The sequence below is a fragment of the Leucopleurus acutus genome (assembly GCF_964270905.1).
Source record: "Leucopleurus acutus genome assembly, chromosome: 7".
Classification (NCBI taxonomy): Eukaryota; Metazoa; Chordata; class Mammalia; order Artiodactyla; family Delphinidae; genus Leucopleurus; species Leucopleurus acutus.
In genome coordinates, this window is record NC_139150.1 from 62,690,454 (window position 1) to 62,711,222 (window position 20,769).

The window sequence follows — 20,769 nt, forward strand, 5'->3', positions numbered from 1 at the left end:
CAATAAGGATATAGAAGATCTGAACAACATTCTAAATAAAGCTGACCTAATTGACAAATATAGAACATTGCACTCAACAACTGCTGGATGCTGAATTCTTTCCAAATACAAAGGAAATATTTACCTAAATAGACTATAGGTAGTTCAAAAAGCAAGTGTCAACAAACCGCAAAGAATAGATGACCTCTGATTACAGTAAATTAAGCTCGAAATCAATAACAGAAAGGTAACAAGAAAGCTAAAATATGTTAGTCAATTAAGCAATACATTTCCAAATAAACCATGGGTCAAAGCAATTATATTAAAATTTAAACATTTTGAATTAAATGATGATGAAGATACAACATACCAAAACTGTGGGATGCAGCAAAAGCAACGCTTAGAAAGAAATTCATAGACTTAAATGTATATATTAGAAAAAGATGGGGCTTCCCTGGTGGCGCAGTGGTTGAGAGTCCGCCTGTCGATGCAGGGGACACGGGTTCATGCCCCAGTCCGGGAAGATCCCACATGCCATGGAGCGGCTGGGCCCGTGCACCATGGCCGCTGAGCCTGCGCGTCCGGAGCCTGTGCTCCGCAATGGGAGACGCCACAACAGTGAGAGGCCCGCGTACCGCAAAAAAAAAAAAAAAGAAAAAGATGAAAGATTAATAAATCAATGAGCTGAGCATCTGTATCAAAAAGCTAAAATAAAACAGTATACCAAATCTGAAAAAAGGAAGAAAATAACACAGGTTAGACCAGAATTGAGGAAAAATTTTTTAAATACAATAAAGAAAGCCAAAAGTTGGACTTTTGGAAGAAAAAGGATTAATAAAATAGATAAAACACCAGGAATGTTTCAGAAATTGGACTTTATTATAAATTTTTAAAAATTTTCTGGTCACCAAAAGATACAATTATGGGAGTCAAAAAGCAAAACACAAAGCAGAAAAAGACAACTGTAATACATATGTCCAACAAAAAAACTGTATTCAGAATATATAAAAAACCCTTGTCAGTCAATGAGAAAAGGACTGACAAAACAATAGAAAAGTGTGCAAAAAACTTAAACAGAAACTCCACAAAGGAGGATATCCAAATAACCAACAAGCATATGAAAAGGTACTCAACATCATCAGTCGTCAGGAAAATGCAAATTAAAACAATAATGTGATACTACAAGTACTGCTAGAGTGGCTGAAATTGGGGGGGGAGGGGGAAAGAAAATTAAAGCTGGCGGTACCAAGTATAAGCGATGATGTGGACAACAAGAATTTTCATACATTATAGTGAGAGCACAGACCTACAACTGCTTTGGGAAACAGTTGGGCAGAATCTACAAATGCTGAATATATACCTTAGGACCCAGAAATTTCACTCTAAAGTAAATATCCAAGAGAAATGCACAACTGTGAACATCAAAAGACATGCTAGAACATTCATGGCAATTTTATTTATAATACAGCCAAAAACTGGGGAAAACCCACAAAATTATAGTCAACAAAAGAAAGAAAAAATATATTCTAGTATATTCATGCAACAAAAAAATGAAAAGAACGACAGCTACATACAACAACCAAAAAGAATCTCACAGACACAAAGCGAAGACAAAGAAGCCAGGTACAAAAAGCATATATACTCAGATTGCATTATATAAAATTCAAATATTTATCTATGGGATGAAAGTCAAAATAGTGTATGATCTGACTTATATGTGGCATCTAAAAAAGCCAAACTCACAGAAACAAAGAGTAGATTGGTGGCTGCCAGGGGCTGGGAGAAATGGGGAGATGCTGGTTAAAGGATACAAACTTCCAGTTATAAGATGAAAAACTTCCAGGTATCTAAATGGACAGCATGGTGACGACAGTTAACAATATTGTATTATATACTTGAAAGCTGCTAAGAGAACAGATTTTAAAAAGTCTTCACCTAACATACAAAGGGTTAATTATGTGAGGGGATAGATGTATTAACTAGCCTTACTCTGGTAAATAAGGGTAGCAAATATTTCAAATATCACGTTGTACATCTTAAACTTATACAATATTCTATGTCAACTATAACTCAAATAGGCTGGAAAAAATAGTGATTCCTTTGGGGTAGTTAGGACTGACTGAGGGGACACAGAGATTATTATGGAGGGCTGGTAACCTTCTATACCTTGATTTATGGGGAAGGTTATGTGTACATTCAATTTGTAAAAAATCCTTGAGCCATATAATCTTCGCTTTATTGTATGTTTTTTCTCAAAATTTTTTAAAGTTTACAAAGTAAGTGATACAATCAGAGCAGAGAACCTGGGGTACTCCAATGAATGATATACACATACACTTCTCTTAAAGAAAGAGGTAGTAGGAATAGCCTCTATGTATCAAGCTAAACCTTCTCTGACAGAAACTGAATTTAAAGTTCAATTATCCAGCATTCACCTTAAGTGAAGGAAAATAAAAAAGTGGATATCTGAAGATGAAGCTTAGTCTATTACTGTGATAGATTACCCTCCACAGGCTTGATATGGATTCAACTGGCTAATTCCCACTGCCAGAATAAATCTTTTAACAAGTGCTCAAGTCAAGATGAATCCTCAGCAAATGTGTTTTGACCTCTGTAGCGCACCTAGATCTTTCTTCCTTAAAGATTATACATTTTTAAAGCTTGTATCATTTAACTGCACACCAAATTAGAAGAAAAAAATGATCTTTACTCTGTCTTACACTTTTACACTAAAGTAGTTTGACCCACCCTGGTACAAGGCTGATATAACTCTAAGATTTTTTAAATTATAAATTGTTTTGCATCTTTTTTCAATAATAATACCTATTCTTTAAAATTAATGTAATTCCAAACATACTCAACAAGATCAACATCTTAATATTTTGATCATATGCATGTGGTTTATGCACTTAAGCTTAATCCAATAAAAACTTTTCAAATACGTAGATTCACTTAACAAAAACTGCTACAAAATACTGAAATATTAACTTCTTAGGTTTTATCTAGCCCTTCTGTGTTGTTAACTGAAAAGGAAGTTAACATTATTAGCTCTATTTTCATGGCTAACATCAATCTTTCCAGAAGTACTTGTATTATTGTCTACAAAAATGACTGCTTAGGATCAAACTGAATTTCCCAAAGTATTTCTGTATAGATTGTCCAAACCTAATTTGTGGTCCTGTTATTTTGACTTATTCTGAATTCAGAGTATAGCAATGAGAATAAAACAACCCAAATGCTTACGTACGTTTGATGAATACTGTATTTCTATCACTTAAAAGCTAAAATATGCATTATCTTGAATTAAACAAGAAAAATGACCACTGCTTTTGCAACCCTAGTTTTGGTAGATTTTAAACAAATTTATAAACATATATTGCTAGTTCACTTTCCCATTTTTTTGTTTGTTTGTTACTCCCTCAACATAATGGAAAAATAAGAAGCAAGGCACTCTCTGGGGAATCTGCCATAACAGGTGCACCTCATAGAAATGCAGACTTTTTTTTTTTTTTTAATCTGCACCTTGTCTTTTCTTCTTGTAGAGCAAGAAAAGTGCTTATTTTCTTGTGAATTTACAAAAATGCTGTAAAACACTCTCTGGAACTGATCCCAAATATGAAATGCAAAGAGGGATAGGATGCTGAGAGTATTCAATGAAATACAGCACCTAAAATGGTAGCAATAACAGGAAAAAAAATCTTATACATAATAGAGCTCCATTTCAAGTTTGGAACCAAGAGATGCCTCTTTTTCCATAAATCATTCAGTGAAACACTGAGTAGAGCACAACTCTGATGCATTATTGAACAGGCAGACCCCCTTGCACAGTAATTGATGGTGGCACTCTTGATTTAATGATCCTTATTTTTAAAGCTAATTAAAGAAATTGAGTTGCATGTTCAAAGCATATTAGCTTAATGTGACCAGACTATTTTGGACATAAAGTAGCTCACAGTTCCTGAGCTAAACAAGATACAAAATGCAACAGCAAGTTATAAGGGCGGGGTGGGGGGTTCAGATGAAACAAGCATAATTTTACATTTTCTATGAGACCTATCTTTAGTTCATTCAAATACTTATTCAGCACCTGAAATGTCCAAGACATTGGGCTCTAGGGGATGGGATGGTAATTAAAGCGGTGTCTGTGGTAGACTGTGAAAGAAAAGGCAACAAATTATTTTCAGCTCCTCTCAGCAAGAACAAGTCTATTTCCCCACCTTTGAATCAAATAAAAACGTTCTTGATGAAGTAGTAAAAATTATTAATTTTATTCGATATTGACTCTTGCATGCACATCCTTTTAATACTCTGTTAAAAATGGTAAGTAAGTATAAAGTACTTCTGCTATACAAAAAAATACAATTGTCAGAAGAGAAGCACTATTGTTTGAGTTGCAAACTAAACTATGCTATTTTTTTCATGGGTACCATATTACTTGAAAAAAATGACTTAAAACCAAAAATGATTATACAGGCTTGGGTATATGGCAGACAATTTCTGAAAAATAAACAAAGTATGCTTGTCACGTCAAGGAAAACAACTGACAGTAATTGTTGCCAGTAGTAAAATTTGAGCTTTCAAGTAAAAATGAGAATTTTGAAAAATTTGCATCTGCCTTCCTGAGCTTGACATTTTTCCATAATTTAAAGACTCCATTGATAAGATCAGAAGCAATATTAGCCAAGTGTAACTTTCTGATACTATATAGTGAAATGTGAAATGTAATTTTACTATTTTTCAAATTTTCCAGATGACCAATATAATATAAAATTCTGCATGGATAATAAAAGTAAAAATTCAAAGCACAAGACAGATTTTACTGTAACAGAGTACAAAATGTTCACTGTTCTGGTTTCAGATTCCACGTTGTCACTAACCTTTAAGAAACTACCAAGAGTTTTGGTGTCCTATTGAAGGAGGATATCCACAACCATCTGAAAAGGCTATATATACCCCTCCCCTTTTCCAGCTACATACTGATACTTGCATGAGGCCTGATTTTCTCATATACATCAACTAAAACAAAAAATGCAAACAGATCAAAGGCAGAAGCAGACATGAGAATCCACTGTCTTCTACTGAGCCACGTTAAAGAGATGTGCAAAAATATAAAACAATGCCACTCTTCTCACTAATTTTTAAAGGTTTATTACCGTTTTTAATAAGTAAATATTTACAATAGTTCTCAATTTTAATTTCTAACCTGATAAATACTGGTGGATAAAACCACAAAAACAGAAGCTCTTTGAGGTGCTTGGTAATTTTTAACAATGTAATGGGGTCATGAGGCCAAACTGAGAGTTGCTGCCTTAGAACATAAAATCTCAATAGGAGGAGGAAGCAATAAGCAGAGAACTGATATTTATTGAGTGCTTGGTAAGCACTGGGCTTATGCCTTAGTTTTAAAATCCATGTTATTTAGTTCCCATTTTACAACTAAAGGAGGAAAAAAAAAGGGGCTCAGTCAAGATAAATATATATTTTTTCATTTTAAGAAATCAACTCTGGCTTAAGATCATTTACTTATAAATATCAGTGCCAGAATACAAATTTGGATCGTGTCTGTCTCCAAACAAGACAACACTACAATACTGCCAGCACCTGGGATCAGATCATCAAAACGAAGGCCTCTAGATCACCAGGAAATCCTTAAATTATGTTCATTATACTGTTTAGGACAGTGAAACAAAAGACAACAGAGCTCTATGATTAAGACCTGGGCTCTGGAGTCAGCGTGCCTGCATTCAGATACTAACTCACTCCCCCCACTTAACCTCTCTGTGTCTCCGTTTCCCCAGCTGCAAAATGAGGAAAATATTATCCTGTGCTTTACAGTATTGTTATAATGATGAAACAGGTAAATCTACATGGAATAGCTCCTGGCACACAGTAGGAATTCCATACATGTTAACTGCTATGATGATGATGAATGATGAGTGACATATCTTTTTCAATATGGTTCCTACGAGAAAAATGAGGTGTCTTCAAAGTAACTTCAGTTATTTGGCTAGTTTATTTATGTTAAAAACTCGTTCTCTAGCAAGGAAAGTTATTAATGCACAAAACTTCTAAATATTCAACAACATTCACATACTCATTAATTAAGTAATCATTTATTGAGTTTGAGCAAAATGTCGTGTTAGGGACAAGGTATTCAAAGGTGAACACGGCATGGATTTTATCCCAAAAGTAGTAAATGGACTCCAAACAAACGTCCAAACAAATGAATTCTACAACTCCTGTTTACGCTTGTTAAGAACAAATGGCGAGTGGCGCACAGCATATACACCACTAGTCTAGGCATGTGTGTTGATGTGTATTTGCAGAATGTCTTTCCTTTATTTAAATCTCAACACTTCTGTGCTTTCTTAACAAAATTTCCAAGGGAAAAAAATTTACAGAATGTAACTTGACCAAAAATAATATTCTTATCAAAGTACGCTGAAATTTTCTACATCAAAGGGGTAAAGGTATCAAAATTAAGTAACTTTATCTTTTTCAAATGCCATCACAAATTTCAGAAATTTTAAATCTAGACAAATGACATGTTAGAATGTTTGCAGTGTTTTTTCTATGTCCCACATTTCCAGAAGATAAAACTGATTCACTGTTCACAGTCTGCTTAGAGAAAAATAAAAATAAAACCTTCTAGACAAGTATAAATATATGGAAATGGGCATATGAAGACTGATGTTACTTTGCCATGCTGTCTCTCCATTCCACTATTACCTTTACCCAGTTCATTTACTTTAAAACCTAGCATAATTATAAACAAAAGCAGAATGAAACTTCTGATTTATATTAAAAAGGCCCTCTGATTAAAAAAATCTGGTGGGAGAATTTGAGGGAAATGGCAAATTTTAATGAATTTGAATTTATAAAAGATTTAGTTTGAATTTATTTCTCTTTAGGAATGCTATTAACTGTTTTTTCAACTTATTTGCTCCTTTAAATTACAGAACTAGGATTTAGAAACAGTGTAAATTAGAAGTTAAAAAAAAGCATTGGCTTCAGGGTCAGACAGACCTGGATTCTTCCCCTAAATCTACCAATGAATAATTGTGTGCTCCAGATTAAGTTATATAACCTCTCTAAACCCCAGTTTCCTCACTGGACAAAATGGGGATAAAACCCATCTCAAAAAGCTGATGGACTGGTTAAATGAGACAAAGTCCACAGCACACAATGGCTTCCTAAAAGTAATTGTTCTTGTTGCTGTTGCTATATTTCAAATGCAAATCAACCTCTATTGTTCTAAATTCTTGGGTTATAAAACTGATTTACATTATACCCAGTAAATTTCACATTTTTTCCCTCTTCTCCAAAGACCATTTAACTTTGTCACAAAAACACCATACAATTAGCACCATTTGCTGTTTTAGACACACATGCATACCCAATAGCAAGATGGTGTTGCATTTTAATCCAGCACTGTATAAAAAGCTTGAACACTGCCTTCTTGCCCAGGATAAAACAAGAATTTTAGTCCCTTCAAAGGCTCTATATTTACAAACTTTTAGTTAAAGGAACAAACATTTAAAAGCTGTTATTGTACCAAAAATAAAGTATTTGAAATTCCTACAGTAAATAAACTTTATGGTAAATGCAAAAACATGAGACTCAACTCCTCCTCTCATAACTTCTCCTAGATAACGTACATTGAAGTCTCAAGAAACAGACACTTTCCTGTTAGGCGGCTGCAATGCTCTCTCATAAAAGCAAAACTGTTTCAGGGGTAAGAAAAATAGTTTTTTCATTTTCACAGGCAACATCAACTGGGAAGAATTCCAGTCAATTTCTCATACTTCCTGTTAATGGGGTTGAGGCGTATCTTCTTTCTCTCCATTCCCCTTCCCCCATACCCAGTCATAATTTAACCTAGGCATTCTTGGGAGAGAGTAGCCATTTCCCCTTTCCTGACAGCAAGCCTACAGGTGAATTATCTTCATTTCAGTCTCAAATTAGAAAACATCCACACAACGGTTATGTTTTCATCTTTTACATAAGTAATAAAATAAAGCTGAGGAAATACAGGCATCTCTGCTCTTTGAGACATGAATTACACAAAACAGCATCTTTTTGACGACCAAAGTCAAAACAGAGCAACCAAGTACTCAGTTATCAAAATTCTCAACTTTCCAACAACCTAAAAAACATAAATGTAAGAAAGTGTCAGAGGTGAGAATGTTACTGTGTTTACCTCAACACTTTGGCCATGAACGTGATGTATCAGTCCTACAAACACAGAAGAGTGGCTCTTTGGGCAGGCCTCAGGATGGTGGTGTTTCACCCAATACCCTCTGCTTCCGTCAGATATTTGAAAGTAACCCTATGAAGTACACACTGACTACCTGTTTCTTTAGGTTCTATAAAGTGCGCTCCTGTTTTAAGACAGTATGAGAAAAAAAATACATGGGGTACATTACTTCATGTACTCTTCTGCAGAAAAGCCGTCGCTAAATTAGTGTGTATTCTTAGTGTATTTCATTCTTAGAAAGATGAAAGAAATACTCCTTTGAAGTATAAGTCACGTGTTTTACAATTATAATTGAGGGTCTTAGCCATCAAAAATGTCATTAAAACCTATACCTTTGTTTTATGCTGTGTGTTTTTACTACAACCTTTAAAATGTGGAGAAATAAAAATACGTAAATAAAATGACTGTTAAAAGACTGTATTTAATAGTGTGGTTAAAAGATCAAGTTGATACAACTTCAACTTGATACAATAAAATTTGATATAGAAAGTTGAATGCAAAAGAGCAAAGATGATAAAAACCAAACCAAAAAAAAGAAAAAAACTCAAAAAACAACAAAAAAAATCTTATCTTAATAAATCCTTTATAATCTGGCTCCAAAGTTTCCTCTCTTGCCAATAGCCTCACGTATTCTATTGCTCTGATAATACAGGTATGTATGTGACTCTGTACCAGGGTTTCTCAACCTCAGCACTGAACACACCCTAAACCCCACACTTCTTTGTGTTGAGGGGCTATCCTTTACACTGAGGATGTTCAGCAGCATCCCTGGACTCTACCCATTACGTGCCAGTAGCAATGGCCCCCACAGCCCACATGTTGCAACAATCAAAAGTGTCTCCAGATATTGCCCGATGTCCCCTGGAGAGGGAGAATGTAAAATCCCCGTTTGAGAACTGCTCTATACTCTTCTAACCACTGCTTCCACTACCTGAAATAACTTCCTCCATCTCTGCAGAAAACTCCTACTCATTTTCAAGACCGATTTTACATGTTACTTCCAGTGTGAAGTTTAGTTTTCCTCTAATCAAAGTTAGTAATTTCTTCCTCTTTCTTCCTCTTATACCACTCACATTCTTGTTTTTCTATTTAATTACATAAGACTATACATGTTCTATATTTCCCTCTAGATGGTGAGAACCTACACCTTACTTATTCATTGTGTTTTTGATTATTTTAGGTGTTCAACAATGTTTATTAATAAATGATTATGAGCTTTCTATAAAATAACCATGAGCTCCCATAATGTTCCCATTGCCAAGGGGAAATCTGGTTCATAGAATGATGTCTCACGTTGAGCAATATATAATTATCTGGTTCTTTTTTGCCTTTGTCCTGGGAAATGGGAAATAAATTCTATACTAAATTTTAGCAACCCAACCCAAGATTCTTGGTATATCTAATTGTCTAATATTTTTATTTGATCTTTATTTAGATTTACCTTTGAATCATCTATTAGTCAGGATGCTTTGCCTTCAGGAGTTGTTCCAAATTCTTTTTGGAATGTGAACAGATAAAACTTAGGAACACAAATATAAAACCACAGTTTTATACCATGAAGACCGTATTTTCAAAGAATAAAAATGAAAAAGATGGACTGAATTACTGATCTACACTGAACAGTAATTTCCAACACTGATTCTATGTTAAATCAGCATCTCTCCAATTATTTCAAGAGATGTCATAAAATTTCCAAAGAAAAACTTGGAAATTTCCAAAGAAAAACTTGGAAAAATCTGGTTTAATTTTGTGTGGAAATACACTATACATCTAGATGATATATATGTAAGCCAACACTCTCCTGGGAGAAAGGTTAATGAACCAGGAACCTGGAAATATCAAACAAGAACAACAACAAAATAACAACTGTCATACTCCAAAAAGGCTGGAAATCACTGACAAGGAGAAACCTCCAGAATATTCTATCCCCCCAAGGCTAGTCTTCCATATCAGCAGCTTTTGTAGCCTGCATATCCACATCATTTCTTCAATGTTGGACTTGGTCTCTGTGGCCACAATTTTTTTAAAAAATCTTAGCAATGACAATTTTTAAATATTAATTATAACTTTTAAATATTAATTCTAACTTTCTAATGAAATTAATCATTTTAATTCACAGTTTTCCTATAAAAAACTCAGGATAAAAAGACATTTAACTTAGTGCCCATAGTTAATTCAGAAAGCAAGGCGATTAATTAATCAGGAAAGCAGCATCCACCTATATTGGAATAGAGAAACGTCACGGAATAAATATTCAAATCCAATATCCTCGTGGCTGACAAGTTTCTATTATTAAACTGCTAACATATTTATTTCCTCCACAATAGCTGGATTTTTGTCATGAATATGCATTAAGCCCTGCAGTTATTAGCCCTGATGACTAGGTGACAGTGAGGACACTACTTGAGAATTTGCATTTGACAGATCATTGACACAAAGTCACAGTTCCCTTTTTTTTTTTCCCCTCTTCACTTAAACAGGAATCATGCAATAGGAAATGAACTGGAGCTATTAGAGATTATTCAGGTTTAATAGCACACATCCTTTTAGCTGGCATTAAAACAATACACAATGTGGCAGAGTTAAACAGAGGCATCAATTATACTCTCAGACCTGTTAATATTTTTGACAATATTTAAATAGCACATCCCTTCAGGGCATGGCTTTTTTGCCCTCTCAGTTACACACCTGTCAAGTGTTTAATTTGCCAAAGGGAAACAGTTTGATTTCTAAGGGCAGTCATAATACGGAAGAAGCAAATTGGAAAAATTAAACATTATTGAATAGAAGTAATGGGAAGGATCTGAAGGGAAAAAAATAGTAGGCTTAATTCAACATGGCATGTCGGCATCTGTCATTAATGCAACAATATGATCATGTTCCCAATATGGTGCATATACCTTGGGCTTTTCAATTATTCCCTCCCTTTGCTTTTTAAAAGACAGAATGATGGCAGGGGAAAATCAAAGGGGTCAACAGAATGATGGCAGGGGAAAATCAAAGGGGTCAACATTTCCAGTAATAATAAAAAAGATGGAAATGGTAACTTGCTCCTATTGTGCATATAAAATTATACATTTGAAAACGTAAGTTAGGTATAAGATAATAAATAAAAGCTAGACATGCATCAGATTTGTGTAGCTACTGGATTAAAAACACAAACCAAATGTCACTCCTTAGATGCATTACTTAAATATTAAATTATAAATATCAATAAATTAGCAGTTAGTAAACTATATAGAAAATTTAAATCTAACATGATAACATCTAGAATATTTAATGTTTAAACTTTAAAACAGAAAATATTAAGTTTTTGAAAATTTTCTCTAGTCACGCAAGGAAAAGAAATTGGTTAAGTTAACAAATGAAACTGAATTGGTAAAGAACGGAGAGTAAAGTGAAGAGTCACAAAAAATGTGGGAAATTATCAATAGTTTCAACCGACATAAAGTCATGGCATCTAGGGCATTTCTACCCTTGGGGGCAGGGGGAGATGTGAGATAAGCTGCAGGGTCAAATAAGGGAAAGGGCTGTGCCTTGGCAGCCAAGAAGCATGAGTTGTAGCTCTGGCTCTACTCTTCTAAACCACTGCTGTAATAAGCAGGGGGAAGAACAGATGGTTTCTTTGGTCCCTTTCAGTATTTGAAGGGGTGACCAATGAGCCAAAAAGTCCAAAGTCATGTAGGACACGCCTACAGAATTCACAAACATCACAGCTTACGTAGCCTTGAAATACAGTTGACCCTTGAACAACACAGAGGGTAGGGGCACAGCACCACCCCACACACAGTCGAAAATCCACGTATAACTCTGAATCCCCCAAAACTTAACTACCAAGAGCGTACTGTTAACCGGAACTCTTACCCATAACATAAACTGTCACTTAACACATATTTTGTATGTTCTATGTATTATATACCATATACCATGTATTATTTGTATTCCTACAATAAAGTAAACTAGAGAAAAGAAAATGCTATTAAGAAACGTCATAAGGAAGAGAAAGTACATCTATGTGCAGTTCTAATCCATGGTGTTCAAGGGTCTACTGTATACTAGCTTCTAACATTTAATACAATGAGATGACACTGTCCATAGACCTAGACTATGAGGCTCAATAATATTATGCTCAATAATTTCCAAAGAAATTTCAGCTGAATCATGTGGGACCCAAACAGTTTTAGAGCCCATATTCTACTTCCATTTAGAAAAGGCAAAACAAGCTCAACAACAAGTAGGCCCATTTCTCTCCTCCTTTCAGCAGACATGGTAAGTATGAAAGCTATTCTCCTTACATAAGGCTGGCTAGCAGGGAAATTTCAACAGTTGCCTTACTGGACTAATGGTATTCCCTAACACACTTACTAGTACTTTTTCTTGCAACTTTTCATCTCATTCTAATCATATTTTCACATAATACAATAAGGGGAGACATCTTCACACTCTTTAAAAACCAGATAATTTTCCACACCATAATTACACTAATATTCATGATATTGGTTTCTCCAAAAGTGTGCCAATTCATTTTGAAAATGAGTACCTAAAACTAATCTTTTCAATAATTTACAAAGGAAACAAACACAACTACATATAATGAAACTACCTCTTTTTCTTAATTCATGGCCATAACTTTTAAAATCATTAGGTAGAAATTCATTTGAGAAAAGTATTTTTAGACATTCTTCTTGATCTACTTACTTAATTTGGGGGGGGGCTACTAAAATATCTAGATTAAGAAGTTATATGACACTAAACAAATTCTTTCTCTGTTGCTACTATTTGTTCTCTTTGCACTTGGCATATTTTGGGTTTTTTGTTAATTGGAGCTGTTCTTTCACTGAATTATGAAACTAGTCTACAGGTTTCATTTTAAACTTTTAAGGCAGAATATTTGCTAGCAAGTCATCCATAAACATCAGATTAATGCTAAAAACATCAGAATGAGTATTAACTTGGACTAAAGACATAATTAGACTGACTTCAAACCTTGTGAGGACAGCAACCATTTAAAAAATATTTTTTAAAAACCTGAGAAATGGTGATTAAGTTCAAAGACCATCTGACTCCAGTTTTCATTCTGTCATTGTGATATGTTTCAATTTTAATATAAATGCCAGGACTTTTTAATATTCATAATTTTTACAGGAATAAAACACTGTGTTACATTTAGAAGTCCTAATGTTTATCACCATCTGATGCTGTCATAGGAGCAATTGCTACTTACACTCTTTTCAGAAGTGAGAATTGCAATTCCTCTAACTGATGACAATGTAATTACTCCGTTTACTGTCAAAATAGAGGTGATTTCCCTTCCTCACATACATGATTACACATGCAAATCCAGGCTCATCTGAAATCATGTAAGTTTACTGAGTGTCTGAATCTGAATGAGCAAGATCACATGAACCATGAGTCCTAGCGATGATGGAAACCAAGCTACAGTCATCCACCCTAAACATATTTTCATCATCCCCTTCTCCTGCAGGAACTCATTCTTCCGTATCCACACAGCCTTCAACAGCCTTCAACACAATGTCATATCATCTACAATACACTGCAACAACTGTCACAAAAATAACTGGGGGTGGGGGGAAGCCACAGTTAATCTGAATGTCTCATTTGGAGGTTTAAATCAGGAGCCCCCAATCCCCGGGCCACGGACTGGTACCGACCCACGGCCCATTAGGAACCGGGCCGCACAGCAGGAGGTGAGCGGCGGGTGAACGAGGGAAGCTCCCTCTGTCACTCCCCACTGCTCCCCATCGCTCGCATTACCGCCTGAACTATCCCCCCCCCAACCCCCGCGTCCGTGGATAAACTGTCTTCCACGAAACAGTCCCTGGTGCCAAAAACGTTGGGGACCGCTGGCTTAAATGACTTCATTAACTATTCATTAACACATACAAAAATCAGCCTTTCAGAAAAACACGAGACTTTCACAAGCTCTATGCACCACCACAAAGGCCTCCTGTGAGTGCACCATGTCTTACCTGGTCTTTCAGTTGCTGTACAGAAGTCTGCAGGTTCAGAATCTGGCTGAAGAGTGGGCTCTGCAACACTGACTTGAGAAGGTTCAGTTTGTCTTCATTTGCTACATCCCCGCGCTCCCGCAGCTTGGCCTGCAAGCGCTCTGCCGCCTGCAGGGCCCGATTTTTGTCTAAACCAAAGAGCAGCATTAGACAGTAACAGGATTTGAAAGACAGGCATCAAACCATGCTTATAGAAATCCTAAAGCTATTCCTTTCCAGAGCTCAAAATTGACTCAGAAAAGAAAGAAGGGTCTAAAACATGTCACTACGAATATATTCTTCAAACCTTGAAATCTCTAGTAAGAAAGTTTGACAGCAGGGAACTGGTTATAGTGTATGCTACATGCAACTAATTGTAAAGTACAGAAACTAATTCAGATGAAGCATATTTGAGTTCCAATACCAGGTATTTCATCTCTAATGAAAACCAAACACTCTGTCATCTTGTAAATGCTGACATTTCCACTTTTTAAAAAAACTTATATGTAAGAAAAATTAGAAGTATAGGCTAATAAGTGGAGGTGAATAATGTTACTGATGAGTTATAACAACCAAATATGACAATTTCATATATTAAGGGGCAAAGCATTGTGTATTTGTGAATTTACTTGAAAATACATCACAATAATGCATATCCCTTCAAAAACACAATTTTTTAGTATTTTAAATGTCTTACCCCCAAAGTAAGATATTTATTTGCCAAAGTAAACGTCTTGATTTAGCATATCCTTAATAATCCTAGCATCTTGCAAGCATGCTTCTACCAGACAGTGAGTTTCTACCACATATAACAGTTAAAAATATCTCCCCAAACCCTACTCTTGCTCTCTTTCTCTCCCTTACTGGTAAGTGAAGCCACATTAGTTTTTAAAAAAAATGGAGACTGCTCAGATATATGTCCTAACAGATTCATGATGGTAACAAGTGCGTCTATTAAAATATATTTGCCATATCATAGTAATCGAAAAGAGTGAGAATTATCACCAGAGTCATTTTCGATAGCACCAAATGCAGAATTATGCAGGGATGGGGAAATTAAAACATGAATCAATGTCGACCATGAGTTCACAAACACAAATTTAAAGAAACAATATTTACTCATATAGTAGGTCCCCTATATATTAACCTTCAAGTTGTGAACTTTCAAAGAATGCGAACGTGCATCTGGTTCCAGCAAGGAACCAGAACCTGTGCCATCAACGTCAGGCGTGGGTGAAACTGCAGCCTGCCCTCCATCCCCTATTGCTGGTGATCCTTCAGCTCCACCGTCTCCCACCTCCTCTCCCTCCTCCAGTCAGTGACTCTTCTTGCCTGTTCACTCAATGCCAGCCCCTGTATGCCAGCTGTTGTACTGTACTAATGTACTTTTCAAGGTACTATAATGTAAGATCAAAAATGTTTTCTTTATTTTCTGTGTTTGCTTGTTTTTTACGTATTATATGTGTGAAACGTATTATAAACCTATTACAGTACAGTACTATGTAGCTGATTGTGTTAGTTGGGTACCTAGGCTAGCTTTGTTGGACTTACAAACAAATTGGATTTACGAACCTGCTCTCGTAACGGAACTCGTCCGGATGTAGGGGACTTACTGTATGCAGAATTTAAAAGCAAATAATAGTGAAGATATGCATGAGAATTTTATTCTGGGTCATATTTCCCATGGTATCTCAGAATACAAATCTAGTATTAATTCCCATGTCAATTCTTGAAAAGTATACAACTCAGTAATAACTTACAGAATGAAGATTATAAGGTAATGGTTTATGTAATTCTGTATTTCCCCTTTGCTGTCCACTTTCTTATGAGGAACTTTCCTATGTGGACTGGTAGTCTTTATGATTTGTGACTTTAGTATAAAATAAGTGATGCAGGAAATGTACACCCATGCATTCTTATTACGGGCATAGTACCAGGAACAAAAGTCAAAGTAATGATCCCCATGATCACAAAAACAGCTCCTTCTCCTTTCCTGCCACCCACTCTCCCCACCCTTCCCTCAAAACCTGCAGGTGTCAAGCCACCAGCCATGATCATCAAGGCACCAAAGTGAAATCCAGATACCTTCCAATAATCATACCCAAAGAGTTCCCTGGAAAAGGTGAGGACTGCAGTGCCCGACGAGGGACGATGAGGGACTGGGTGTACCATACCTGAAATACCTGAAACTAGTTCTATAAACTAGCTTCTCTAAAACTAAAGAGCAATGTGAAAAAAAGATTAACACATGAGTCTAGAAAATTTGGATATTTCAACCTAAATTATCTCATGTAGAAATTAAACTGCCTTAAATTGTCACTCGAGTTTGTCAACCTAAGTGTTTGTTACTGTTACTTTTACCAACTTAAAAGCAAAGCTCAGTAGTCTTTCACCTGCCAAGAATAAATTAAAAATAAGACACAGGCAATGATCTTTCAGTATTAAAAAAATTGTTAAAACTTTTGGTGCTATCCAGAAACAAACATTAACCAGAACTGGTTTCATAAATCAGAATTGGGTTTACATTAAGTTTTAATAAAACCCATAATTGGTAGAACATTTCATATACTCTCAACTTTTGCTTATAAATGATGTGTTTTTGATAACACTTCATATGAAATCATCCAAATATAGAAACACATTACCCTAGTACAATGCTAGTGGATAAAAAAAAATTTTTACTAAGTTACTATAGACAGAATCCAGATATGTAGAACACACCATATTTCAAAGATCCCAATGGAAGGAGTTTCAATTATTATCAAAATGGTCAGGAAGAAACAGGTCTTACCTATAGTTTCTAACATTTTTCCCAAGTTCAGTGTCCTTCTCTACAATGATTATAAACAGCAACTACAAGGAACTCTAGGGAGAAAAGAAAATGGAATGGTTATGTTTTACAACTTTAAAATTATATTCTAAAGCCAAATACTCTAAAAAGCACTTGATACCACTATGATTCCTTTGATCATTAAAATCTTGTTGAGGTAACTTAAGATAGTTTTCTTTATAGGCAAAAAAAGTAATCATTTTAGGATTTATTCAAAATTATCTTATATTTGCAGATAATACTTGTATGATAAGGTAAAAGGCATAAAATCTGTTTTAAATAAGATAGTAGAAGTATCCAAAATATTTCCTTAAGAGCTTCTCAACACAGACCACTATAACCTTGGATTCACTTACAGATCCTTACCCATAGAGGAAGGCATTTACTTGGCTCCGCATGAGAAATTTCGTAGGCAAAAAAAAAAATAAAATGTGAAAAATAGAATAGGGCTTCCCTGGTGGCGCAGTGGTTGAGAGTCCGCCTGCTGATGCAGGGGACACGGGTTCATGCCCCGGTCCGGAAAGATCCCACTTGCCGCGGAGCGGCTGGGCCTGTGAGCCATGGCCGCTGAGCCTGCGCGTCCGGAGCCTGTGCTCCACAACGGGAGAGGCCACAACAGTGAGAGGCCCGTGTATCGCAAAAAAAAAAAAAAAAAAGCATATATGATCCTGCCCTTGAATGCTCAGTCTTAGCTGGGAAGATGATTCAGACACACCAATTAAGAAATGAATTGTAACACTCGAGCAGTAGCAAGATAACATATTAAATCACGGACGAAAAGCTGAATAAAAGAGAGCACAACATTAAAAAGATTTTTTAAAGTTTTCAAAATACCCTCCTGTCAATAATCTCTCTTATTCCCACTCAAAAAAATCTTCTCAACTCCTTCAACCCACACAGATTTCATCTTTCTCTGATAATACTCATCTAGGCTATTTAAAGTACCAGATACAGATCTCCGCTGACAATATCCACACCACTAACCCATCTTTAACCTTTGCTGTCCAGCAGTTTTGCTCAACTGATTCCAAGTTACATCTATCCTTTGCCTTGCAGAAAACCCTGAGTCATTAGGAAGCCAGTGGGTCATTTCTTCAATGCAGAAAAGGAATCCACAACCAGACATCCTCACTTTTCATCTGGAAGATGAGACAGTGGATTTCTCTGAGAAGGGACAAGTTGCCACCTGTAATCTCTTTAAGAGAGAATGCATTTGGGAAAAAAGGAAGAATGTGACGTACACAAGCAGATGCACAGACCATCAATGCCTGCAGTCAGCTCTGTGTAATAACTGAGAACACTACTTACTGGCTTTCCTTAACCCAGTTTAGAATATAACGATTTAAAATAACTCCACTTCAAATAGTCAAACAGCTCAACTACTGGCACTTGTTTTAGAAAGTGCCCTGGTGTCAAGAAAAGAGGGCACTAACCTGGAATTGAAACCTCAAGAGTGGTGTGACCTTGAGCAAGGGGCCTATCATCTGAACCTTAGTTTCCCAGAAAACACACTCACTCTTTGGGTATGTAATGATAAATGAGATTAGAAATATATATATACCAATTTCCAGCTCAGTACAAAACTCCTAATTCTAAAATATATATTTACAATTAATGCTGAGCCCATGTATTGACTAGATTAGCATTCCAATGCCAGGCCTTGCATAGTTTTATGGGGGAAAATATAGGGAGATCTTTAAAATAGTTATATTTTTTATTCTTATTTACAAGGAGAATATAATAGTCCTTCATAAAAGAGAATATTATTAGGTCCCCTCTAAAAAAATTATTAACTTTTGACAGAAATATAAAAGGAAAGATACCCCAACAGAAGGAAGCCCAGGTCTACAAAGGTGTATTTAATGCAACCGCCCAAGAGGAAGCATGATAGCAGTGAAAGGGCATGGACGAGGGAGTCTGATGACCTGAGTTAAAATTTCAGCTTGACCATTTACTAGCTATACACCCTTGTTAAGTCACCCATCTATCTCTTCTGAACTTGGTATTCATGAAGTTTTGAAAGGGTAAAATTATATGCATGAGTGCTTGGCATACACAATAAAATTTAGTTCTATACTCTTTCCCCTATGAAAAATTAATTCAGAAAGATAAACAGTATTCATGACTTGGCGAGGGAGGGGGATAGGCCTATGGATTTAGAGGCCCACTGATTTATGAGGATTCTGCAGAAAAAGCACAGAGTAAGCAGTTCCCAACTGAGAACAACACTGGTGTCCAAAAGTTCACCTACAAGTCAGGTCTGTGGAAGCAGAATTACTTTTTTTTCCCCAGAGAAACCCTTACCATAAAGGTTTTTTTTTTTGTTTTTTAAGATGTTGGGGGAAGGAGTTTATTATTTTTTATTTATTTTTGCTGTGTTGGGTCTTCGTTTCTGTGTGAGGGCTTTCTCTAGTTGTGGCAAGCGGGGGCCACTCTTCATCGTGGTGCGCGGGCCCCTCACTATCTCGGCCTCTCTTGTTGCCGAGCACAGGCTCCAGACGCACAGGCTCAGTAGTTGTGGCTCACGTGCCTAGTTGCTCTGCGGCATGTGGGATCCTCCCAGACCAGGGCTCGAATCCGTGTCCCCTGCATTAGCAGGCAGATTCTCAACCACTGCACCACCAGGGAAGCCCCATAAAGGTTTTTTTTAAAAAAAAATTTAAAAAGCTCAATTCAGCTGCAAGTCACTGACATTAGTTTCCAGATGACAGCTCCATTCCTCTGGATTTCAGTATTCAAAAGTTAGTTTCACAGTTTGTCTTCTCTGCTCTGATGTCCCTCAAATAAATAGATAACTATTCTGATTTCACCAGGACAGAGACAAGAAGTTGAAAAAAATGTTCCTTTCTATGCCCTATACTCCAATGGCAAGTATTCAGTTTTAAGTGTAAAACTCATTTGTAATCACAGAATTTTTGAGATTACAGAGACGGCATCCACTCCCATCAAACTGCAGACATGAATTCTCTTTCTCACCCTTTCACCGCCCCACCAACACCCTTCCCTCTTTACCCATTTCAACATTGTATGAAAACAGAACGGTACCTGGATGATAACAGTGGGTCATGGCCAATGGATAAGACATAAAGAAGCCTCAATACATTTCAGAAGAATGCCAAGCTCTCTGGGTTTTTCTAGGCAATTCATGCCAGCAGTGATGAATCAGAGGAGCAGTAAAGCGGCGAAATAAGATGTGGGTACAATAACAAAGAGACGGACACGAATGCTGGGGCAGAAGCAGTGGTAATAACGGCATAACGGCAACCACCCAGCACCTATTACATTCAGATCTGGGCACTGTTCAAACCATGTTATCAAATTAAGTCCTTTAATCCTTACACAATCTACTCATTGTACAAATGTGGAAACTGAGGCACAGAAACATTAAGTAACTTGCCTCACTGGTAAGTGATGAACCTAAGATTTGAACCCAGGCAGTTTGTTTCCAGAGTCAATTAATTTAGCTTCTACGATATACTGCCCCCCTTGATAAGAAGAAGATTCACCTTACCATTCTCTTTCCTCTATCCAGCCAAGTTCAACATTGTGTAGATCTTGCTCTACACAGGAGAAACTAAAAAAAGAAATGGCGGCCCGAAGTGAATGAAGTCTGAAAGGGACTGGTTCAGACTATTTAACATAGCCCACAATCCACACAAAGGTATGAACAAGTCAGAGTTTAGGATTTTAGAAAC

At 36.2% G+C, this 20,769-nt stretch overlaps 1 protein-coding gene across 8 annotated transcripts in view; it reads right to left on the reverse strand.

Annotated features, from left to right (window-relative positions):
- MPDZ (multiple PDZ domain crumbs cell polarity complex component) overlaps nucleotides 1-20,769 on the reverse strand; it is a 171,459-nt gene that overhangs the window by 118,930 nt on the left and 31,760 nt on the right. For 6 of the 8 annotated variants that reach the window (XR_014326344.1, XM_082843316.1, XM_082843315.1 and 3 more), the window contains exon 1: nucleotides 14,227-14,478. Coding sequence is in view for 7 of the 8 variants with exons in the window: in XM_082843316.1 (XP_082699442.1) it covers nucleotides 14,227-14,412 (186 nt within the window). In the remaining variant the exon portion in view is untranslated. Of the gene's footprint in view, nucleotides 1-14,226; nucleotides 14,479-17,035; nucleotides 17,110-20,769 lie in introns of those variants that run through there. The other 2 variants (XM_082843314.1, XM_082843313.1) reach the window with 1 other exon arrangement.